Source organism: Canis lupus, chromosome 24 (genome assembly GCF_011100685.1).
Source record: "Canis lupus familiaris isolate Mischka breed German Shepherd chromosome 24, alternate assembly UU_Cfam_GSD_1.0, whole genome shotgun sequence".
NCBI classification, from domain to species: domain Eukaryota; kingdom Metazoa; phylum Chordata; class Mammalia; order Carnivora; family Canidae; genus Canis; species Canis lupus.
Window position 1 is genome coordinate 5,973,638 of NC_049245.1, and position 25,337 is coordinate 5,998,974.

Consider the following 25,337-nt stretch of genomic DNA (forward strand, 5'->3'; position numbering starts at 1 on the left):
AAGTGAAATCTCATGTACTCATCCTAGGCTTTAACAATTATTAACCCATGATAATATTACTTTCGATATTCCCCTACTCATTCTCCTTTCCTTCCTCCTGTCCTGAGCCGCACATTATACTGAAGAAAATACTAGGCAAATATTTCACCCAGAGGGAATTTTAATAAACATATCCTACACTTACGGGAAGGTGCTATATTCAACTTCTCCTTGTGCCAAGAAGGAATTATCTCCAGGACAGACCCAACCTTTTGGACCACAGATCCTCCTAGTGCTATGGGCTTGAACCTTGAGCCACCTTCTTTCCATAAGTGTTGACAATAGTAATTATGGTTTGAGAGACCATGATTTGAACTGGTACCATCCAGTCTTTGTAAACAAACCATGGCAGATGAGGATCTTCAAGCATGACTTGATAATTGGGAAAAGCCCCATTTATAGGTCAGAGTGGGTCCTGTGTCTTGTGTCTGTGGCTTCGGAACAGGCCAGAATCATATGTGCCTGACTCAACTGTATCTCAGGCAATTGGACACTTGGGAATATTCACCACTAACAATGAAGAATTATATTGCAGTAAGCCCTGATTAGTCCTAGTTAGAGGATTTTAGCCAGTTTCAAATTAAACTTTCAAGAACAAGTTTGCAGATGGAAATATTTAAAATAGAAGTCATCTCTGTTTTTTTTTTTTTTTTCTCATTTGTGTATTTAAAGAATATTCTTACGGCATATTCCACAGGAAGACTTTCTTGGGGAGGTTGTGTTTGAGTTCAGGAAATGGGATGTGGCAGGGTGCAAGTGGGAACTATTGTGTTGGTTATATTTTTGTGCCTGAATCAATCCATCAAAGATTAATTTAGTACCTACTAGCTGCAGAGAGAAGGCAAGTGACACATCTATTGCTTACTGCCCTGCTATTGTGTGGACAATTGATAATCAGCCATGCTGAAGCCAGGCACTTCCTCTTGGTCCTTCTCCATACAATGTACCAAACCACCACTACCAGTTATGTCTTACCCCTGGCTTAGTGATATCTATTTGGTAACTTCACATCCCTGTGTCTGAAAATGGTTTATTTGCTAAGTTACGTCAGGATCTAGGATTTTATTTTTTATTTTTTTTTAATTTTTATTTATTTATGATAGTCACACACACAGAGAGAGAGAGAGGCAGAGACATAGGCAGAGGGAGAAGCAGGCTCCATGCACCGGGAGCCCGACATGGGATTCGATCCTGGGTCTCCAGGATCACGCCCCGGGCCAAAGGCAGGCGCTAAACCACTGCGCCACCCAGGGATCCCAGGATCTAGGATTTTAAATCACAGAAGGTATGAGAAGCTTCATGTCAGAAGTTTTCAGACCTTTTTGATACATTCTTATCCCCTACACGTACTTTCAAACACTACATGATAATTTTAAAGCAGCTGTGGAAGTCAATAAAGAGTAAACTGTGCTATTGGATATCAGCAATGATCTTTTTAAAAAATATTTTAAAAAATTTATTTATTCATGAGAGACACAGAGAGGCAGAGACCTAGGCTGAGGGGAAATGGGCTCCCTGCGGTGAGCCTGATGTGGGATTCCATCCCAGGACCCTGAGCCAAAGGCAGACGCTCAACCACTGAGCCACCCAGGTGCCCCAGCAATGATCATTTTAAAATGTTGCAAATTTAATCGTTTTTTCTTCTTTATTCTTTTCTGTATTTTCTGTAATTGCCAAGCCCCAACCCATGTGTACTTTCTGTACCCCAGAGAGACTCTGGTCATACAACTAAAACCTTCCCTGGCCACTCTCTGGCCATGATGCTTTCTGTCTTTTATAACAAAAATGATACTTATAAAATAATGGTACAATTTGTATTTAGAAACATTTCTGAAGCTTGGGTTCAAGCATTAGCTCTGACACATACTAGTTGTTTGACCAGGAAATCACACAACTTCTCTGAGCCTATTTCTTTATCACTAAACAGAGAATGGCAACATTTATCTATATGAGTTTCCCATGGGAAGTAAAAGTGATGTACACATATTGTTATACCATTAATTAAAGTTCATATGTTCTCATGAACTTCACCCAAGAACATCAGTAATAGGAAAGCACTAGGTTTAAAACCTAGTTGAGGGCAGCCCTGGTGGTGCAGCGGTTTAGCGCTGCCTGCAGCTCAGGTTGTGATCCTGGAGACCCGGAATCGAGTCCCATGTCAGGCTCTCTGTATGATGCCTGCTTCTCCCTCTGCCTGTGTCTCTGCCTCTCTCTGTCTCTATGAATAAATAAATAAAATCTTTAAAAGTAAAAAAAAACTAGTTGATTTTGAGGGTGCAAGCCACGCATCTTTATTTTTTTGATATTTCTTATAAGCAATCAACCAACGAGGCAAGAATTGACTTAGAGACTAAAGAGACTGCATATTTGCATGTTTAGTAGCAAGAGAAGCTAAAGAAAAGTCGTAACTTTGGATGGACCATTGAGTAGTTTAACCTGATAGGATGCCAAGCACTACTTTAAGCCTATAAGGATAATATTGCATTGCACATTTGAAAGTGGCTAAGAGACTAGATCTTAAAAGTCCTCATCACGGGCAGTCCCGGTGGTGCAGTGGTTTGGCGCCGCCTGCAGCCTGGGGGGGGATCCTGGAGACCCGGGATGGAGTCCCACATCAGGCTCACTGCATGGAGCCTGCTTCTCCCTCTGCCTGTGTCTCTGCCTCTCTCTCTGTGTCTATGAATAGATAAGTAAAATCTTAAAAAAAAAAAAAAAGTCCTCATCACAAGAAAAAAATTTTTTGTTACTATGTATGGTGTTGGGTGCTAACTAGACTTACTGTAGTGATCATTTTGTAATATATGCACATATCAAATCACTATATTGTATACCTGAAATTAATATAATGTTATATGTCGATTGTACCTCAATTTAAAAAATACTTCAAATATTTGCCAATACTGCTTAATGCTTAGCTGAAAGGAACTACATGAGCTCTTATGAGGTTACAGCAGAAATGCTTTTCAAAAACATTTGGACATAGAGCAGAAGGGCAAAATAGTTTTCTTCAACAGATCAAGTGAAATGAACATGTTTTAAATCATCTTGTGGTGGATTAAAAAGGATTTCTTATTATTTCTACCTTCTTTTATCTTTAATAAAGTGGCAAATAACTCCCAATTCAACAGAACAAAACAGTCAAAAGACAACTCTAGAGGAACCTTGCCATATTAACAAAATCCAAGAATTTAGAGAATGTATCTGTAAAGGAGAAAAAAAAATCACAATATAATTTAGTGAAGCCCTCAGATTATTTTGCTGGTGATGTTTAAGCTTTAAAAACAAAGCAGAGTCAAATAAAACCCCCAAGTTTGAAGTCAAAGACAACTCACGAGGCCCAGTTTACCTGTTGAACCAGTCATCTGTGTATCGAGGGTAAGGGTAGGGGTCATTGCCGCTGAAGTCATAGCTGGCCTCGGCATTCTGAAAAACACATAGTGTCTCATTAGGTCAATTAAGCCATGTACAGGCAAGAGCAAATGCTGCAAGTCAACTGTTTTATGTTTATAGGCCCTCTGTGGAGTGCACGCAAAATGGTGACAGAGCTGGTGCATCCTTGGATCTCTCTGTTCTTCCTTTATTCTCTTTCCAGCCTCTCTCATCCCTTCCTACCTTAGGCCCTCAAAAAACTGGCAAACCTGAGTCCTGTGCTCTCCAGAATGGTTTCCATTTTAAGTTGAATTACCACCTGTGGGTAAATGAGGTTCACCTGGAATCCAAGACTCAAGTTGATGGTCAGAATGTTCGAGATCTTATGTCATAAATGAGGCAACCTCTGGAGTTTTCTGGCTTTATGCAAAAGGCTCACTTCTAGTTCCCTGCTTCGGACTGACATAGGCTTTTCCTTTATACTTTTGTGTGTTTAACCCCTGCCCAAGCCCTAACATCAGCACAATATCAACCTCATTTATTCACTCAAGAAATGTCAGGAGGAATCTAACATATGCCAGAGACTTTTCCAAATACGAGAATGCAGTAGTGACTTCCCTGCCCTCATGTAACTTATAGCCTAGCTGGAGAGACAGGCATCAATCAAATAATCAAACAAATAAATATAAAAATCACAAACTGGGAGTACTCTTACACCCTACAGTATTCAGTTAGAAGTTTAAATTCTATACATCCAACACCTCCATTTTTCCTATTGAGAGTCTTTCCCCCCCAGAAATCAATTACATAGCCACTTAAATTGGTTCCATTTAGGTCTTTGGTTGGTCTTTCATTTTGGTCCACAATGGGAGATGATCCACCATCTTTTGATGACTAATTCATCCCTTCCCACTGCCTTCTCTGCTTGCCGGGGATGCTGATAATGAGAATCCCATTCTTCTCTGCTTTGTTTTTGAGTTCTGCAGTAAAGATCTAGAGAGTTTCCTGGCCCATTGCATACACTGGACTGGAAAGCACTGGGTTAGATATATATTCCAGTGTGGGCATTTCTTGATTTTATGGGTCCTGACACATATTCAAGAATTGTGCCCTTTCATGAGGTAAAATACTTCAGTTTGTAAACCTGATGTATTAGTGGCATAATGTTTTTAAGAGCAAGTTAATGAATTCTGTTAGTTTGCGTTTCTATTTGTTGGATGACAAAGGGCTATTAGTCACCAGTAGTTATAGTAATCAGAATTATAATACTAATTTATTTAAATAAATGTTGTTTTTGTGGTGTTACCCTGAAATCTAAAAAAAATTTCAAGTTTTTATTTAAATTCTAATTAGTTAACATACAGTATCCTATTAGTTTCAGTTATAGATTTAGTGATTCATCACTTATATGCAACACCCAGTGCTCATCACAAATGCCCTTAATACCCATCACCCATTTAACCCATTGTCCTGCCCACCTCCCCTTCAGTAATCCTCTGTTCTCTATAGTTTAGAGTCTTTTTTTGGTTTGCTTCTCTTTCTTTTTTCCCCCCTGTATCCTATGTTCATCTGTTTTGTTTCCTAAATTCCACATATGAGTGAAATCATATGGTATTTGTCTTTCTCTGACCGACTTATTTCACTCAGCATAATACCCTCTAGCTCCATCCATGTTGTTGCAAATGGCAAGATTTTATTCCTTTTTGTGGCTCAGTAATATTTCATTATATCTATACCACATCTTCTTTATCCATTTATCTGTTGATGGACATTTGAACTCTTTCCATAATTTGGCTATTGTTGATAATTCTGCTATAGACATTGGGGTGCATGTATTCCTTAGGATCAGTATGTTAGTATCCTTTGGGTAAATCTCTAGTAGTGTGATTGCTGGATCAGAGGATATTTCTATTCTTAACTTTTTGAGGGATTTCTGTACTGTTTTCCAGAATGGCTGCACTGGGTTGCATTCCCACCAACAGTGCAAGAGTGTTCCCCTTCCCACTGCACCCTCTCCAACATCTGTTTTCCTGAATTGTTAATTTTAGCTATTCTGACCAGTGTGTGGTGATATCTCATTGTGGTTTTGATTTGTAGTTCCCTGATGGTGAATGATGTTGAGCATCTTTTTTTTTTTTTTTTTATGATAGGCACACAGTGAGAGAGAGAGAGAGAGAGAGAGGCAGAGACACAGGCAGAGGGAGAAGCAGGCTCCATGGAGAAGCAGGCTCCATGCACCGGGAGCCCAATGAGGGACTCGATCCCGGGTCTCCAGGATCGCGCCCTGGGCCAAAGGCAGGCGCTAAACCGCTGCGCCACCCAGGGATCCCCTGAGCATCTTTTTATATGTCTGTTAGCTTTCTGGATACCTTCTTTGGAGAAATGTATATTCATGTCTTCTACCCATTTTTTGACTGGATTATTCATTTTTGAGGGTGTTGAGTTTGATAAGTTCTTTAGGGATTTTGGATCCTAGCCCTTTATCAGATATGTTATTTGCAAATATCTTCTTCCATTCTTAGGTTGCCTTTTAGTTTTTTTTTATTGTTTCCTTTGCTGTGCAGAATCTTTTTATCTTGATGAAATATCAATAGTTGATTTTTGCTTTTATTTCCCTTGACTGAGAGGACATATCTAGTAAGAAGTTGCTACAGCTGATGGCAATGAGGTTACTGTCTATGTTCTCCTCTAGGATTTTTTTTTTTAGATTTTATTTATTTATTCATCAGAGAGAGAGAGAGCGCGCACACGTGAGAGAGAGGGAAGGGGAGGGGCAGAGACACAGGCAGAGGGAGAAGCAGGCTCCATGCAGGGAGCCCGATGTGGGACTCGATCCCGGGACTCCAGGATCATGCCCTGGACTGGAGGCAGGCACTAAATCGCTGAGCCACCAAGGGATCCCCTTCCTCTAGGATTTTGATGGTTTGCTGCCTCACATTTAGGTGTTTCATCCATACTGTATTTATTTCTGTGTTGTGTTAAATTTTTTTAATTTAAGAATTTGGGATCCCTGGGTGGCGCAGCGGTTTAGCGCCTGCCTTTGGCCCAGGGTGTGATCCTGGAGACCCGGGATCGAATCCCACGTCGGGCTCCCGGTGCATGGAGCTTGCTTCTCCCTCTGCCTATGTCTCTGCCTCTCTCTCTCTCTCTCTCTCTGTGTGACTATCATAAAAATAAAAACATTAAAAAAAAAGAATTTTTGGCTTTATTGAGGTATAATTGATATACTTCGCATGTAATAAGCTTGGGCACATGCATATAATAGTTATATCACCACAACCAAGGTGCAAAAACATGTTCATCACCTCCCTAAACTTCCTTGTGTTCTTTTGTGTCTGTGTGTTATTTTTGATTTTGCCTTGGTGAGAACCATTAACACCTTTAACCTTTAACCTTACCACAGTTTAAAATACATAATACTGTATTGTTGGCTGTGTTGCACAACACAGCTCTAGAACCTACTCATTTGCATAGCAGAAACTTCACACCCATTGAAAATCAATTCCTTATCTTCTTCCTTCCTCTATTCCACTCAGAATTTGGACCAGTTCTTGTGTCTTTGGTGTTGAACAATTCTAGATTCTAGAATCTAGGTCTTCCTTTAATATCTGGTCATCAGAGAGGATATCCTCCTGTCTCCTCTGGCCATAATCATTGGCTTCAAATTATCTACTCCCCCTTCTTCACTTAGATCCCAAACTACTCTCGTTGGCTTTTTAAAAAGTTTAATTCTCGATCTGGTCTATATTTCCTGTCTCTGAGAGACCCACTCAGATTTGACATGGTTTGCTGTTGTTTTTACTTTTCTTGAACTGTTTGGATTTCAGTTCTTTTGAGGAACATTACTTCAAAATAGTAACTATGTTCAGTTACCCCTAACTTTCTCTGAATTTGTAAGACAAGTGCATTCTTCGGTAGAGTTGGAGGATGTACTATCTAGAGAAATCCAAGTTAATACCTTTTCTTTTGGGTTTCAAAGGTGAAATTGAAACCTAAACAATAGATTTGAAGACTATTTGCTAAGCCTGGTTTGTTTCTCCATAGAAGGAAGAAAAATCACCTGTCTAAGGCAAGTCAAATGGAAAATTCAATGAGTAGCCATTGTGATGCTCCCAGAGGGGGCGTGGAGGGCTACCTTTTTCTTCTGAGCAGTGTTCTGGAGTGGGTTGGAGGTATGTTGGAATGTTCAACTTTGGAGAGGTCTGGGGCTCATCTTAGAACAGCAGTGGCTCTCAGGGGTGTCTTATCTCAGGGAGTTGGGGGTGGGGGGGTACTCTGTGTTCCTCTGTCAGTGTGGAGCAGCAGGCAGCGGGAATATTCTGTGAGAGGCTGAGGTTAGTGAGAACATGACAGAACAGCTGGCCTAGAAATTTTAGGGTTCAGGACACTGAGGATCCGAGGTTCAGGCAGGATCCACACGGACTGACAACCAAGGCCAGTGGGAATGGGGATGCAGAGTGGAATCTAGGGGTACGAACAGTGAGATCTAAGCACCAGCACCTCGGCACCCTTTCCTAATACTGTGCTGGTCCTCTGAAGCTTGAGGACAATCCTGCAGACATGAGGGTGGGAGGCAGCATCTGGGTTAACAAGATCAAATTTCTGCCTTGAATGAGCGCAATTAGGTTGGCAGGTAGAAGTTAAATTCTATTAGAAAAAAGAAAAATTGGAATTTTCTGTGTGTTTGCTGCCTGATTGCCCAGTTCACAAGCTTTTCATTCTGGTTCACTTCTCTGGTTGATAATTATTACCTGTGGTCTGGGCTGAGGGCTTTGGGCTCCACACTGGTTCTGGAGAAAATGGCTTGCCCTGAGATGGGCAGGGGCTGGAGAAGGCACTGCACAGATCTGACAGTCAAGAATTCACAGAACTCTGAGACCACTTTTCTGACAAAAGGAAGACCACGTGTTGTCTGGGGTCAAATTCACCTTTGAATGTTGAGATGGTTGGTGACTTACGAACTCTGTTTTGTTGTCTTTTAATTAATGTGGTAACTAATGCTTAATTCCTTGTATAACAGTCTACACTGAGTATTAAGGAAGGCAAACTGTTGTGCTTGTTTTGCTATGGGTTTTTTGACTAAAAATCAAATGGCTTATAGCAAGAATGAGCAGTGAGCAATTTCTTGTAAGCATTCTGTTTATACTTTTATAGCCCAAACCAAATCATTTACGAATTTGAAATACAATGTTGCCTTCCATAAAATTATTTGTGTATAGGAATAAATTAAACTGGCCTTGAGTTATGCTGGAATTTTCTAAAAATAGTGATTAACATGGACATTTAGGGACAAGTGGTGTCTCTGTAAATTTAATGCTGTGGTCATCCCAGGCTAAGTCAGTCACTTGTTTTGGTTCGTATTCTTCTATGACTTCTTTTGAAAGTGCACTAATCTATTTTCATGCTTTAGAAAATACTAGCTGTTTAGTGAACATAATTTAATCATCGATGATTCAGGATCAGGATGATTCAGAGTCATCATGAAGAAGGTGAATTATCATTGTACCATTGTGAAGAAAGTGAGAAGACTGGACTGAATCCAAACTGACCTCAGGGCTTCCCTGGAAGTTATTTCTTGAAGAAACTTCTGATGATGGCTCACTTCTCCTAGAAGATTTGAGTGCAGAAGGAAAAAAAACCCTCTCTGGTATTTAATAATTTTCAGGCCTAATTTCTGAGTATTTGAATGGGTAGTTAGGAATTAAGACTAGATTAGCCCATAGAAAGAAACCTTAATAATTTTGACTTTGGCTATTGTTTGTACTGTGCATTTTTCCATTAGATGGGCTGCCTGAACACTAAGCTAATAGGCCAGGAACTTAACTTCTTTTCAAGAAATCTTAGGACTTCTTATATCTCAGGTGCTGCCTTTGTGCAGACAGGCTGACAAATGGCACACATTGGATCCCAGGGCTGGTTTCACCATGAAAGCTGGTGGTAAACACAGCGGTAACCATGCCTTTTGCTTTAACACTCTCATAGAAGCTTCTAAGATGCCTGAGACTGAACCTGACTCTTGCACTGCCACTCTTACCCCCAGATCTGGAATTTAATACATCTGGGACCCGTGGACTTTGTTGCTGGATGGTACACAAGGAATATGTCTGTAGCTATCAGCTTGGAGTAGAGAGAAGGAGAGAGGCCTTCAAATCAAGCAGATCGAAAAAAAAAATAAAAAAATAAAAAAAATCAAGCAGATCTGGCTTTGCACCTAGGCTGATTGGTCTTGGCAATTTTCTTGTTTTCTGGAAACCATAGTTTCCTCATCTTTAAAATGCAGATGATAAAACTCAAAGTACTTGGTTGCTGTGAGGATAAAATGAAAGAATCGATGTAAGTTGGCAAGTGCATTGCCAAACAGCGTGGCCACTCTCTCACCTCTTACTTCTTCTTTTGTGTCCTTCAGTTTCTTTGATGATCTACAGTAAGAGTCACAAAATATGGTGCATGCCACATCTGGCCCTCTACCTCTTTTTGTAAATAAAGTTTTGTTGGAATACAACCACGTCTGTTTAGTTTCCAATGGCTGCTTTCACATTCTAATAGTAGACCTTAGCAGTTGTCATGGAAGCCCACAAATCTTAAAATATTTCCTACCTTTTATAGAAAGAGTTTGCCCAACCCTTCACTGTCACCTTAGGCCTCTTGGGTCTCCAGGCTGCTCTCTGAGAGACTGAGGCCTACATTATAGTATCTCAGTATAGTATCCTTGCCTTTCCAAGGGCCCCCCCTTGGCTCTGAGACATACCTATCCCACGTCCCATTCCTTCTAGGTGGGCTGTAGCTGCTGAAAAGGAAGCTGATAAAACTAGCCTCATATCATTGCTAAGAGTTTGACATTTACCTCTCCTGGGTTTCATGATGACCCAAGGTGGGTCATCAGGTATGACTATGGTCAGAAACCAGAGGGGCCCTGGTGGAGGCAGAAAAGAGCATCCAGCTGGGATGGCAGGGAAGCCCCACTGTTGTTTCGACCATCCCCGACCATCACTGGTTGAGGGCTGCTTCTAGGGGCAGCAACCTTCTAGCTCTTTGTCTTTCCATCTACAAGTGTCCCTGTGGTCAGAACATCACTCTCAGCCGGTGTTTGCAGTGAATAGCCCTCTGGCATGCAGAGATAATCGCCAGGTGATATAGGTACATATGGCATCTACCGCACAAGGCCTTGCCCATCTTTCATGTCTGTGATGCTGCATTGACATTCTTATAGCACCAAGCTTTCATAATAGGTCAATACAGTTAACATGGGGGGCCACAGCTGTGTGAGTGAACAGATATGTTCAGAGCACTGAGGAGCAACCTCTGTGGTTTGATTACAAAACTGGGAATGTGGTATCTTTAATCAGGGCTGCCTGGACAGTTGTGCAGGTTGTACTCTGCATAAGGTGCGTAACCAAGGGGAGCAATTAAGGGCTGCACTGGACTCCACAAGCCATGGGGTGGGGCTTTGAAAAATAATTGGCCAGCCCTGGGTGTGGGGGTGGGGGGCAGGCATCCTTTTCTCATTTGTTTGCCCAGAGGAAGGGGGCTGTTTTGCAACTCACCCACTGGTAGGGAGTATTTTTTTCAATTTCACACAAATTCATGTAAGTGCTTCATCAATGAACCATGGCAAGGAGTAGATCTCTCTAGTTAGAGTCATATATAAGCACTGTCTTCAAAGAAATTGTACCAGGGAGACAAGATGTCCCCTGTGAAATGTCAAGTAATACTAACCTTAAATAATTTCTCAAACGATAGGAGTTTTATGAGTACAGCGTGGCATATGATTAATCGCCAATGAGATTCCAACAGCTATAGGTACTCAGAACAAGAGAGTACATCCATCTCACTTGTCCGTTTATTCTGGCTGCTACTTTCCCTGAAGGCATTTAACCAAATAACCCAGCTAGGAACTATGTAACCGTATTAGCTGAAATTGTACTGCACTCATGGACTAATGAGAGAGAAATGAGCTTCCCCAGATAGACTTGCAAACCATAACCATATTGCCCCAGAACAAAGCTCATCTGTATGGAAACTGAGCAGCAAAATAGCCCAGTCCATTAGAGTCTAAGAAATTTTGCTGTTGTGCCTACTTGTGTCTAAGATGGTCATGGCTGAATGTTCCCAACTGTGCCTATTTTGATTTTCCTCAGATAATTCTCCCACATGCACTGCTTTAACGATAATGTTCAGCTCACTTTTGACTGAAACCAACATTAAAGGGATTTATGTCTATATTAAGTCTGGCTGTAAAACTTAATGAAATTTAACATTTCTCTAATGCTCAAAAATTTAAAAAAAGGATGCAGTCAGAAAATTGTTTGAACTCTTTTCTTTTATACCCCTGAAATGGCCAGAGTTGTGCATTTTTCCAGTGACAGAGTGTTCTCTGATGGTGGATTTGACACCTCCTACCATCACTTTCTTCTTGTTCCTGTCAATTCCAGTAACTTCTCTAGACATGGGAGTATTCTTGGGGTAAGAGAACGAGGTAATATCATGGCCAGGCTGGGCAAGGATCACCATGCCCCCAGGCCATGTCCTGGACCACTGGGTTCTTCTGTCTTCCAAAGCTGAGCATCCCTTTCTGTGGCTTTCAGGGTCACTCTTCTCGGCAGATCTGAGAGAGGTTCTGAGCACTACACATAAGGGGCGGGGGAACTATGAGTTCCCAATGATCAACACAGAGCCTTAAATTAAGGCCGCGTGTCTTTTCATTTCCATGGAAGTTAAAATTCTCTCATTGTATTGGATATTCTCCAAAACCCTGTGTGATAGGGGAGCAGATGAGAAACAGTCAAAGCCACACACCTGGATGGCCTCTGTAGAGTTCTCTCTGCCTGTCCACATTTTGACTTGTCTGGTTATTTTAAAAGGGCAGTGAAGCCTGTATTAGGCTGGATGAAGCTGATTCCCACCTGTAAATTTTAAGAGCTGCCCTGAAAGTGTGAATTCCTGGGGCTGACCTGATGCATTGAGGAGAAGCTGCCACTCAATGTAATTAGTTTCCATGAGCTGCTTTCTATGACAGGGTCCCATACTTGTTCAGAAAGAATTTACATCTTTATTTTCTGCTAGCTGCTAACTCTGATTTAACAGTTCCTGCAATTATGACTCTAAGCCACCATATTATAAGCAGGACCTGTGAGCTGGTCACCAACACAGACTTTCATATTGCATTATATTGGCTGATAGGCTGAAATATCTACTCATTCCTACCTGCCGCTAAATGTTATTGTTAAATGGGTAAGGAAAGAATGATACCTATTACCATTCCACACATGTGGGTTTTTACTCACTGAAAACTGCATTTCACTCTAATTACTTTCTTTGATTGTCTTATATATTTTGTTTTATGAATTTATTTTTTTAAAGATTTTATTTATTTATTCATGAGAAACACACACACACACACAGAGGCAGAGACACAGGCAGAGGGAGAAGCAGGCTCCATGCAGGGAGCCCGATGTGGGACTCAATCCCAGGACCCCGGGATCATGCCCTGAGCCAAAGGCAGATGCTCAACTATTGAGCCACCCCGGAGTCCCTGTTTTATGAATTTAAAACATTATTCTAAGAATGAGGGGGAGACACTTGTGTACCGGGTGGTCGGTGTGCAAATTGGTATAATTTCTCAGAAGAGAAATTTAGCAATATCTATCAAAATAAAGGACACACAGACTCTTTGACCCAGCTGTTCCACTTTGACTAATTTATCCTAAAACTATACTTGCACATGTATGAAATACTTGCTTTTCAATGTATTCATGGCAACATGATTGTAAATGTGAAAGAGCAGAAGTAGCTCAAGTGTCCAACATCAGGGACTACGGAAATAAATGATGGGGTCCCCTGAAGATGCTTTTAAAACTCTGCAGCCTCCACAAAGAATGAGGAACCAAGCCTACCATGAATTCATTTCTATAAAATATTGTCAAGTAAGAAAGGCAATGTGTAGAATAGAATGCCTTGTGAGCTCCCATTTGCACAGAAGAGGGTATTCTCGGTAGTGAATGCATACAGTATTTCTGGAAAGATACCCAAGAACCTTTTTTATTTAGTGCTTTGCCTCTATGGAGGGACATGGGGTCTGGGTGGAAGGAAGACATAATTTTCATGGCATAACCTTTTATTCTGTGTAAAAAAATATTGCCATATAATAACAAGTAACTGATAATGAATGCTTATTTTGTGCAAGGGGCTCTTTTAGATGCTTTGTATGGATCAGCTACTCCTTATGATATCCTTACATGGTAGGCAATACTCTTATCACTCTCATTCTGTGAGCAAGGAAACCCAGGTACAGAGACATTGAGTATTTTGCCCAAGGTCACACAGATGAAAAGAGACAGAGTAAGGCTTTAGACCAGGCAGCCTGGCTCCAGAGGCTGCTCCCCTAACCATGCAGTCCTGCTGCTCTCCATAAGAACCATAACCAGCACATACTAGTACATGCATTGTCTAAAAGAGAAAAACAAATATCTAACAAATAGAAAGGGACAATTTAGTGGATTTACTCCCTACAATGTCAATGGGTCATCCTCTCCAAGTCCGAGGATCTAAATTGAGCCAATAATTTCACTCTCACCCTGGGACATACCTCACTAAAATGGCCAGGAAGCACATCTCTTCCTCTGCAACATCCATTCATATTTTAAACAGCATAGTTTTGTTTAGTAAATTCTCTCACCCAAGGTAGGTATGATGTCTTTGAGGCCTCAGGCAGCAAACTTGACTTCAAAGAGAAAGCTCATTTTCCTGCTCTAGGGGCAGCAACCTAGACAGCAAGTCTCTAGCTACTTCCTTTTCCTCTGTTGATCATGTTATTCCTCTTAGAAGTAGGACCTTTTCTGAGAAAAAAAGTAGGCCTTTTTGTTCGTATGTGAGGCAAACAGCAATGATGAGTGGAGTCCTCAGAAATGGAAATCTTGGGGGCAGCCCCGTTGGCGCAGCAGTTTAGCGTCGCCTGCAGTCCAGAGCCTGATCCTGGAGGCCCTGGATCAAGTCCCACCTTGGGCTCTCCTGCTTCTCTGCCTCTCTCTCTGTGTCTATGAATAAATAAATAAAATCTTAAAAAAAAAAAATGGAAATCTTGGAAATACTTTTTTTTTTCCAGAGCATTTTTAGCACTGTCTGGGGTTTCCTTCCTTCCTTCCTTCCTTCCTTCCTTCCTTCCTTCCTTCCTTCCTTCCTTCCTTTCTTTCTTTCTTTTCTTCCTTCCTTTCTTTCTTTCTTTTCTTTCTTTCTTTCTTTCTTTCTTTCTTTCTTTCTTTCTTTCTTTCTTTCTTTCTTCTTTCTTTCTTTCTTTCTTTCTTTCTTTCTTTCTTTCTTTCTTTCTTTCTTTCTTTCTTTCTTTCTTTCTTTTTCTTTCAAGTTTACTTATTTGATAGGGAGAGAGAGCACAAGCCGGGGGAGTGGCAGGCAGGGGGAGAGGGAGAAGCAGGCTCCCCACTGAGCAGGGACCCTGATGTGAGTTTTGATTCCAGAACCCTGGGATCATGATCTGAGCTGAAGGCAGAAACTTAACCTACTGAATACCCCTGGTTCCAGTTTCTTAGTTTGAAAATCTTTGGCTGAGAATGGTCAATGAGATGCATGCCCGTGGTGCCTTCAGTAACATCAGACTGTGACTTGTTCTGAAGCACTCCTCCATCCTTCTTAGTATGCCAACAACAACTCTCCATCAAGTGCGCCATGTCTTTAATACCTCTCTATTCCTTGTCGTCCGTCTCCTTATCTGACAGAGGCAAGCATGGGCAGGCAGGACATCCAGCTTGAGTTGTTTTCATTGTATTTATTTTGACAGTTACTTCCATTTATGTCAAGGGATATTGGTTGTTTATCTGTTTGAAATAGAGATTTATAGTTTCCCTTGAAAACACATTCATTTATGTTAAAGAAGTGAGTCAACTAAAGGAAATTTAAGGAAATGTGCTCGGTAAATAATAGCACCATAGCAAAAACTATGCAGATGTGTTGTGACTGGTCATGCTTGGCAGACCTTGGGATAAAGCAATGGTGGTATTTCTGGCAGAGTCATCAGAAATGAATATCTGCACAGGGGATCTGAAGGAGTCATGGAAAAGACTTTCTGTCCTCAAATCTCAATCTTGTCACTTGGCATTTCAACGTCAGAGCTTCAATTCTTTATATTCTGTAGGATCTTGGCCTTTGTTCATGCCTTCAGCCTATTGTTTACTTATTTTCTTCATTGAACAAGTACATCTTCAGCACCAATTGTTTGCCAGGCCCTGTAGTCATTTTGCCAGTCTCCAAGTCATTTTTGGAGAGGAAGATCACATTAGCTGGGGTAACTTACCTTTAGCCCTGGTGAGCAAACTTATGAATTATGGACTGACCCCTGAGTTTTCAACAAAGTTTTGGTTAGCAGCTAACTACGTTTCTCAACTTAGGCTGCTCAAGAGAATTGCCTGGGGAACTTCTAGAAGTATGAATACTTGAGTGATCCCTGGATTCTGTTTAATTGTTCTGAGGCCGGCTTGGGCATCAGTATTTTTTTTTTTTTTTTAAAAGCCTATGCTGGTGATTCTGATGTAGAGTTAAGGTGTAGAACCACTGAGTTAACACCTTTGTTCATTGCTTATATTCTGGCTCCCTTGCTGTGTCCAGTATGGCCTGTGACATCACCTGAGAACTTGTTAGAAATGGGATATCTTAGGCTGTACCCCAGACTGGTTGAATCTGAATGTGCATTTTAATCAGATCTCTAGGGGATTCATGTGTGCACAGACTCTTTCCCTCCTCCTCCTTCCACCTAAATTCTCTGGCAGGAAGAAACTGAATTTGATAAGCCATTCACATTTTAGCATGCGTTAAGTTCAGTATAGTGCCCTTTCCAATATTATTTGGTGTAACAGAAGAGAATGGACATTGGAAGGTGCCAAGGAACTCAATCTCTAGGAGTAGAGATTGAAGAGTGGTATTTTAGAAGCATTAGAAGCTTCTTGGCATCTCTTAGAGTGAGGTGCTTTCTATGGAGAAAGTTCTGAGAATAGAGTTATCACATTCTGCAGGAGAGGCCTGATGAACCAAGGAAAACAAAAAAGCAAGATAAAATGTGCAGTTACTATGCACAATATTATTACATTTTCTGTACTTCTGACAGGCAAAAGGTGTTGCAGAGATTGATTCGGTAAGAAAGAGTGGAAGTTCAAAGTGAAGGCTTTCCTGCTGTTAAATAATTTCTGATGAATATTAAGGTTTGGATTATTTTTTGCTTCCTGCTGCTTAAAATAAAGTCTCTGTCAAAACTTTAAAAATATACCCAATTATAGACAAAACTAAATGCCAAGCTGCTTTAACAGCGATAGGAGTTAAGCTATTTCTTTTCAAATGTGTGTACATTCCAGGGCAGCCTTCGTTTTATACTCTGCCTCTTTTCTGAAAAGAAACAACGGGCGTTTCCTGGATTCCAACAAGTGATATAGACAAACTGAAGTTAACGATCTAGTAGGATATAATTTGGATTTAGTAAAACTGAGGGTTCACAGAGGCAACTGAGAGTGTGCTCTGATGCCACGTGCACTCATTGAGTGGCCTCATAGCCCAAAGTCGACCCCTGAGTATAGACACCTCTCAAAGCCGATCCCTGCGCACCACCTGCCCTTAGCACCAGTCAGTCCTCCTGGCCCTGTGCTAGACCTACTGGCTTCTCCCCTTCCCCAGGGCCCTACCGAGGGGTCCCTGTGCCCTCACAATGACAAAGTCAACCCTGAGTGAACTGTACAAAAGCAGCTTGTGGCAGTACGGCCAACCTTGATTGCTTCATTATCTGTCACTTCAAGAGAGGCTGACACAAAGGCAAGGGCTTGATTTCAGGCTGAAGGAAAAGACAAGACATTGATTTAAGAAAGGCAGTCCGAGTTCGTCTTGGTGACTTAATGAGAGGATGAGGAGAGCGATGATTCAGGGACAGCAGGGATGTCCTCTGGGACCCTGGGACCCAGGACGGAAGGGAAGCGGCCGGCAGACGAGTTTACAGTAGCTGCCCTTGGACCTCACACCTCACCGGGGAGGGAAGGTGGAAGGGGCTGGAAGTAGCCTGCTCGTCAGGCTAGTCAAGCCTGCTTCTCCAAGTTGCGCAAAGACTGAGTGTGCTCTCAGACCCTGGGTAGCAACCTTGCGAATCAGCAGGACTAGATCGAGATATCGTTTTGGAAAAGGAATCAGAAGAGCATGTAGCAGCCAGGGTCTAAATTTGTGTCGTCAAGGTAATGAGGTGCAAGTCGATTTGTGTTTCCCTCTTTTGCCTGGGTGTTCTGCAATGTTGTAGAATGGCTGCTCACGGCTTCCCTTCCTTTGGGTCCTCTATGAGGGCTCTGCTTGCCTTTGAATGGCTGCTGAGGTCCAAGGCCATTACCTAGGAGCTCAGATGTCCTGGGAGAGTGAGACACTGGTTTGCCCCTCTCTGTGTGATTGATTATACAACGTCACTATCTCCTGCCTCTCATTTTTCAGCCCTAAAAATAGCAAAGAGTTCACTGATAACTGAGTCACCTCATCAAAGGGCTTGTTCTGTTCAAATGTTATGTATTGGAGACGGTCTTAAGCACATCTTACACAATGTTTATACTTCCTGTCAAGAGCATAGCATCACAAATGAGGTGGTGTGATCACACAGAGGTCTGTTGTTATACATACAGATACAAGTTTTAGGTATAAGCCACATATGCATATAATTCAACACAAATTCGTTTCGGTTGAGCCTCGCAGTGATTTTGAGAACTGAGTATTGTAACCCCCATTTCATAGATGGGAAGGCTGAGGCTCAGGGAGGTCATGTGATTTACTCAAGATTTTTCAGTTAGAATGGTTGAATTAGTACTAGAAATGTGATCTTCTGAGTCAGACTCCTTCTCTTCTCTCTGTATTGCATGGTATCTGTAGATCTTTCAGACCATAAAAAGTGGGGAAAAATGATAAGACTGATAATCTTGCTTATTCCAGCACCGTTGAAATTGGGTGGGAACATTCATACCTGAGATACATGATATAGCAGCAAGATATGTGTGGTGTCTCTGTGTGTGTGTGTGTGTGTGTGTGTGTGTGTGTCAGGCGCAGGGTGTTTCTCAGGGCTTTTGGTGGTCACTCATTTTTGCATCCATTATAAATCAAACTCAAAATCTTTTGGCAATTTTTTCACTTGTCTTTCTTTTTCTTTTTTCCCAAACAGCTAATCTCTGCTTTGGTGATTCTTTTTAGGCTAATCTTGCTAACAAGAGATGATGGAAACAGTGTTATGACCTTAGAAGAGAAGCAAAAAGGAAGACAGGGCACATTGTAAATATCTCCAGTGTTTATAGCTAAAAAAAAAAAAAGCGTTACATTCGAATATGCCCAATTTCGTGTTCCCAGCTAATGTGAAATGTGACACAGGAAGGGACTGATTCCCAACTGTTCTGGAGAAAGATTAAATGCACTTCTGGTTCCTTTCACAGCTATTCATCATTTTAATTGGTTTTGAAGCCAAAAAAACTTGACAGCACTTGTGATGAGAACCCAACTTCATAATTCATAAACTATGGAAAAGTGATTACAGCCTTCATTTGGAGGCTGTGCACACATCGTATTAAGTTGCTACAAGGATGGAGCACCAGAATCCACATTAATCACACGATCTCTTTGTGCACGGGGGTGGGGGTGGGTGAAGGGTGGCACCAGTTGAATTACGGACACTGTTTTTTTGGGAAAGGAATACAGTGCTCCAGACCTTTTGGGGATGACATGCCCTCCCCTCATGGTGCTCCTTGCCACCCTGCTACCATCATCAGTCCTAGCATTTTTTTAAAAGATTTTGTTTATTTATTCATGAGAGACAGAGAGAGAGAGAGAGAGAGAGAGAGAGAGAGAGAGAGGCAGAGACACAGGCAGAGGGAGAAGTAGGCTCCAGGCAGGGAGCCCAACATGGGACTCGATCCCGGGTCTCCAGGGTCACGCCCTGGGCTGAAGGTTGTGCTAAACCGCTGAGCCACCCGGGCTGCCCAGTCCTAGCATTTTTAAGAACCATGAGGAATGCTCATTGCCCCTTGCCTTGCCATTCTATGGCTTTCTGCCCCCTCTCAAATGACTCCCCTTCAGCTCCATCTTAGCATCTCCCTTTTGATCTTCTCATAACCCAGAACAGTGACTCTGTCCCAGCCACAGAAGCCATATCTCTTTTTCCGCTCTCTACTACATGTTCTCCCACTCCCTCCTTCATGCATCACCATGTATCTCACTGCAGCCTGCAAATCCCCTGCCCACACCACTTTCTTTTTGTGTCTTCTCCATCCTATTTGCATTTGCACACTTTCAGTTAACATTGGACCACATTCCGTAGAATTTTCAGTATCAAGTTCTCACTCCTTAGCTTCACCTTGAAGCCATTCATTACCAGCTGGGAACACGAAATTGGGCATATTTGAATGTAAGGCTTTTTTTTTTTTTTTTAGCTATAAACACTGGTAGCCAACAACTGATTTCTCTCTGGCTCAGGACTCCCCAAATTTTTTCTGGAAGGGCCAGGTGGTCAATGTTTTAGGCTTTGTGGGCCATATGGTCACTGTCACAATGACTTATTTCTGCTTTTGTAGTGCGAAAGTGGACATCAAAGATGTGTGAACAAGTGCATGTGGCTGTGTTCCCATAAAACCTTATTTATGGATAACAACTATGGAAAGGCAATGGGTAGGCTGTAGTTCATGGAATCCTGTTTATTGTGAGTTGAACTGTGTCTGCCAAGAAGATATGGTGAAGTCATAGCCCTGGTGTGGAAGACCAAATCTCCTGTGAATGTGACCTTATTTGGAAACAGAGCCTTTGCAGATGTAAACAAGTGAGGCCATACTCGATTAGAGTGGACCCTAAATCTGATGACTGGTGTCTTTATAAGAATGCCATGTGAAGGGATTGATACACAGACTAGAAGAATGCCAGCTGTAGATAGAGACAGAGATTGGAATGATGGGTCTATCAGCCAAGGTATTCATTGCCCACAACCACCAGAGACCAGGAGAGGGGCATGGAACCAATTCTCCCTCAGAGTTTCCAGAAGAACAATGCTATTACCTTGATTTTGGACTTTTGGCCTCTAGAACTGCGAAAGAATACATTCCTGTTGTTATAGGCAACCCTGTTTGCAATAATTTGTTACAGCAGCCCTAGGAAAGGTGTGTATGGCTCTAGGCTCTAGTGTTACGTTCTTCCATTCCCATGCAAGCAGCTCCATCCGTGCCTATCCTCTGTGCTGTTTCATTTATCCAGATTTTCTCTTCTCTAAAGCCAGAGAACTTGAGTCAGCTCAACTATGGCCTCATTTAAGAAGATCCCTCCCTCTGTGACCCTCTGCTTTGGATAGATATCTGTCCACGATACTTGCCTCCATTTTTCATCACCTCCACCTTATTGTAAGTGGTTCAAGGATGTGGACTGTGTCTTGCTTGATGCCACTATGGACATAGCAGATGTCAATGCAGGTTCAATGAATGAATGAACTAATTACAAGACAAATGATTGTTTAAAATAATTTGTTCATTTTAGTATCATTTGATATTATGAGAGTTACAAGGTGGAGCTTGCTCATTTTCTATATATTAACTAAATTATTAAAATAAGACCATTTGTTTTTGAAATTGGGCAGAACAACACAAGTATGCTTCCAAGGGTTTCCAAACTTCTAAAATTCACTTTTTCATTAGTTGTATTTTTGTGCATTAAATGTTGATTTCCCCAAACCTCCTTGTTTATGTGCCGGTGTCATATTATGTTATTTATACTATGATTAGCTATGGTGGTGTTGTATGTAGCATTATTTGCATATTTGAATTGCATTTTACCCTTGTTATTTTAGAAAAACAAGTGGAAAGTGAAAAAATGAAATAAGCTGACACAAGATATACAAATAGAGGTCTTACACACTTAATTCAATTGAAACAAGATAGAAATCATTATGTATGTAGCAAATGGAAAACCTTTAACCTCAGTTGAGTACTCATTGAATTTAACTCAGTTGTGTCCAGTTGCGATAGAAAAGAAAAAAATTTAAATATTTTCTTTTTGAAGGCAAATCATCAAAACTTATATGTAAAAGTTTGGATATAATAAGAATTGTATAATTGTGATTTTTTTTAGCTTTCTGGGAATATAATCACATTATAAAGTCACATTTAATGAACAAATTTGGCAACTGTCTATGTTTTCAAAAAATTTCAAATGGAAAAATATTCAGAATTCTATTTAAATTTATTTCCTTCAGTTAAAAATCCCAGTATCTACTTGCTATTTGTTCAAAAATCTTTACAAAACTTTTAAGATACAAAAATTCATAGGAAAAGGAAAGGAAATGGAGTGTCCTGGTTTAGGTTCACTTAAGTCCTCCCCCCGCCAGCCCTACACACGGGCAAGTGATTTTCTGGAGTCACTGGACTGAAGTCATCAGAATCCACATCCTGAGTTCCTTATTCCATGCTGATGACACAGCTGGAATAAGCGGTCAGACAAGACCAGATCATAACCTGTTCACTCCTAGACACATGCTGCATAACTGAGAACAGTTTCATGGGGAAGAGAATTCAACCCCAGCAGCAACTGAATTGTTTCTTGGCTTCTTGTACTCTAAGGAGATTAAATAGTAGTTGGGTTACCGTATGACCTGGCAATCCCAAGATAAAAAGAAATCTTAATTTCATACAGAAACCTGCACGAGGATGTATATGGTGACTTTATTTATAATTGCCCAAATTGGAGGTCATCCAAATGTCCCACAACTAGAGAATGGGTACACCATGTTACATGTACACATGATGGAATACTACCTGGCAACGAAAAAGGAACAAGTATCAATATATACAACCACATGGATGAATCACAAATGCATGACAACAGCCAGGGTGAAAAGGCTAGGATTCCAGGTATACGACATTCTCTAGAAAAGGCACAACTATAAGGGCAGAAAATAGATCTGTGGTTTTAAGGGATGGAGGGTGGGGGCTTCAGAGGAGTTGACCACAAGGGGCAGCATGAGTAAAGTTTTTTGGCATGATGGGGATGTTCTGTGTCTCTTGATTGTGGTGGTGGTTATGTGATTTAATGCATTTGTCAGCATCATAGAACGTTGCACCAAAAAGAATACATTTTACTTTCTGTAAAAAGAATAAAAAAGTGAATGGAAAACCAGCAATTGGCTTTCTGACTAGAGCCATTGCATGTGATAATAAGTAAAGTGCTCTTATCCTGGTGAAGTTTTATAGTTATAGCTTTGGAATGTACTACCTTTTCCCTCCAATCTTTTTTTCCCCTATTCTAAAGACCTATTTTCAACAAAATTGACTAGTGGGTGGGTCATGAATTCTCTCTGACTTGGTCAGCAAGATGCTGAAGCACTGGCTTTGGTGTTTTTCCTGTTTGTGCATTTCATCACAGCGACAGGCTAAGTTTCCTTCAGGGTCATGTTCTTTCGGGTTCAGAAAGAGTTTAGCTCCATTCAAGAAGAAAAAAATACCTTGGGGGGATATAGCCAAAATGTGTTAAAAAGAGTTCTATTTCTTGAAAGGTGAGCTCTTCCAGATGGGGCTTCTCTGGGATGTGGATGCAGGATGGAACTCTGCTTCTGAGAACAGGGCACACATCCTGGAGAATGTGAGCTTCATCCTTTTCTCAATCCTCATCTCTTGCCTTCCCATCCCAACAGCAGCTCATTACTCAGCATTTAAATGGAGGCTTGGCTGGCAAGAGAGGTTCCCTTCAATTCATCTTCATCTCTGGCTAATTACTGTAATTGATGCAACACTGTTTCTATCCCTAAATCTATTAACCAGCAAATGTTCAAGTCATAGGCTCTCAACTTTCATTAATCCCATTGCTTAACAGTTTTTTTTTCAATCATGTGTTTTATTTCCTCATTATGGAAATTTCAAGTCAGCAGTGAAAATAGGGACATGTTGGCCTCAGCATTACCTTTGTTTTTCAAGGGCATTGGAGAGTCTTTGAACGTTGCAACATTCTCTTTCCTTTATTTTCCCTTCTATGAGATCAAAAGGAGAAGTGATGCTTTTGGGAGGACTGTAAATTGACTCAATCTTTTCAGAGAATAATTTGAGAAGCTTTGTCAAAATTAAAATTGCATAAACTGCTCACCTCTAGGAATTTATCCTAAAGGGATAGTCACACAAGAATTCAAAGACCTATGGCCAAGGAAATATATTCATCCCATAGTTAATAGAAGCAGAATATTGGGGGAGAATCGAAAAGTCAAATTTTAGGGGCTTAGTTGAATAAATTATGGTGTATTCATACTATGGGAGAGAATATGTTGTTACATAACAAGGCAGAGTGCACAATGTGATCCACTGTATGATTCCAGTTTTGGAAAGAAAAGATCTGGAAGATTCACACAAAACAGCCACATCATTAAAATTGGGAAGTGAATGGGGGTTGTAGAGGAGGGGGGAGAGAAGGGAACTGGCAGTTTTTATTTTATCTGCTCTTCTGTAATGTCTAAATCTTTTTTATGATGAACAAGCTTCCTTCTATATAAAAATGCAAATATGGGAGAAAAGCAAGAGTGATGGGGCTCTAAGGATTTAGTAATCGTGATTAAACAATACCCCTTGCAGCCTGGAGAGTTTCCAAGTGCCTCGGCATCTATTTCTTTCTTTGATGCTGGAGACAATCTGGGGAGGTGGGCGGGCATCTATCTTCTCCTCCGCGCAGCCAAAGTGCAGATCTTCCGGACACAGGCAGTTCCCATTCCTGCTCTTCCCACATTCACTGGGCATTCTCAGTAGTAACCGATTTCTAAAATAGCTCTTTGGCAAATAGGTTATTTTAAAAATTGTATTTTAAAATTGAAGTATAATTCATCTGTGATGAATTAGTGTGCAGCGAAGTGTGCAGCTGGGTGAGTTTTGGCAATGGGTACGTCCACCCATGTAACCATCGTGGCAGTCGAGATGGAGGATGCTTCCATCTCTGGGAAAGCCCTTCTCAGTTAATCTCCATCCTCCTTGGTCAACCGCTAATCTGAATGGAACCAGAGTGTAGGTACTTCTCCATGTCCCCTGCCTTCTTCAGCTAACATAGTGGTTTTAGGATCTGCCTATTTTGTCGCATACGTCGGCAGTTTGTTCCTTTGGTTGGGGAATGGTATTCCATTCTATGACACACCCCACTTTTATTTAACCATTCACTTTTTGGGAATTTGGATTATTTCCAATTTTTGCTAATATGAATAAAGCTGCTGTGAACATTGGTGTATATGTCTTTTTATGAACACATGCTTTCATTTCTCTTTGATAAATACTTAGGGGTGGGATTGCCAGTTGTAAGGTAAGTGAAACAAAGGTGTTTCACTTTGTAAGCGACTGCCAAACCCTTTTTTCAAAGGGATCGCCCCATTTGACATTCCCTTGAGCAATGTATAAAGTCGTGGGTGGGTTTCGTCTCCTACAAATACCTACCTTTGGGTACCTCTGTAGGTATTTTCCTGTAGAGCAAAGAATGAAGGAAACTTTCAGCAGCAGTAAACATAGGACTGAGCCTTTCCTGAGTTTACTCCCTGCCCCTCCCCAGATTTGGACCCACCAGATAAATGAGTCCTGGGCCCTGTCCTAGGAGACGCATCTTTTCTTCCTGTTTTTTGTTTGTTTGTTTTTTGTTTTTGTTTTTGTTTTTTTTTAAGCTGGTAGTCTTTAGAGCTGCAAAGTCTAAGATGTCTCTAGGCCTTCGCATATTTCCCCATTCTTTCCATGTGTTTTACTTCTTTACTTCATGAGGTAGATACTTGTTCACCTGAGAAATCTGCCTCTCATCCTCCTGCATTCTTTGGCTATATCAGTGGCTGTGTGTCTCAGGGACACACAGCTGTGAGGACTGCTGATGACCTGGGTATTCATTTTGAGCTCCTCTGCTACAAGCACCCTCCAGTCTGGCATTTCTCAGAGCATGCT

General features: G+C 41.2%; 1 protein-coding gene and 1 long non-coding RNA gene across 4 annotated transcripts in view; one reads left to right on the forward strand and one right to left on the reverse strand.

The window, feature by feature from the left end:
- PCSK2 (proprotein convertase subtilisin/kexin type 2) overlaps window positions 1–25,337 on the reverse strand; it is a 258,591-nt gene that overhangs the window by 74,658 nt on the left and 158,596 nt on the right. The window contains exon 6 of the mRNA XM_038571554.1: window positions 3,386–3,462. Coding sequence (XP_038427482.1) covers window positions 3,386–3,462 — 77 coding nt within the window. The remainder of the gene's footprint in view (window positions 1–3,385; window positions 3,463–25,337) is intronic.
- LOC111092047 lies at window positions 6,620–9,902 on the forward strand. 3 transcript variants are annotated; one of them, XR_005377516.1, is made up of 3 exons: window positions 6,620–7,580; window positions 8,819–9,055; window positions 9,815–9,902. It is a non-coding gene; the product is annotated as an uncharacterized LOC111092047 (long non-coding RNA). The 3 variants fall into 3 exon arrangements; XR_005377515.1 differs by having other exon boundaries at window positions 9,391–9,896; XR_005377514.1 differs by having other exon boundaries at window positions 6,627–7,580; window positions 9,449–9,896.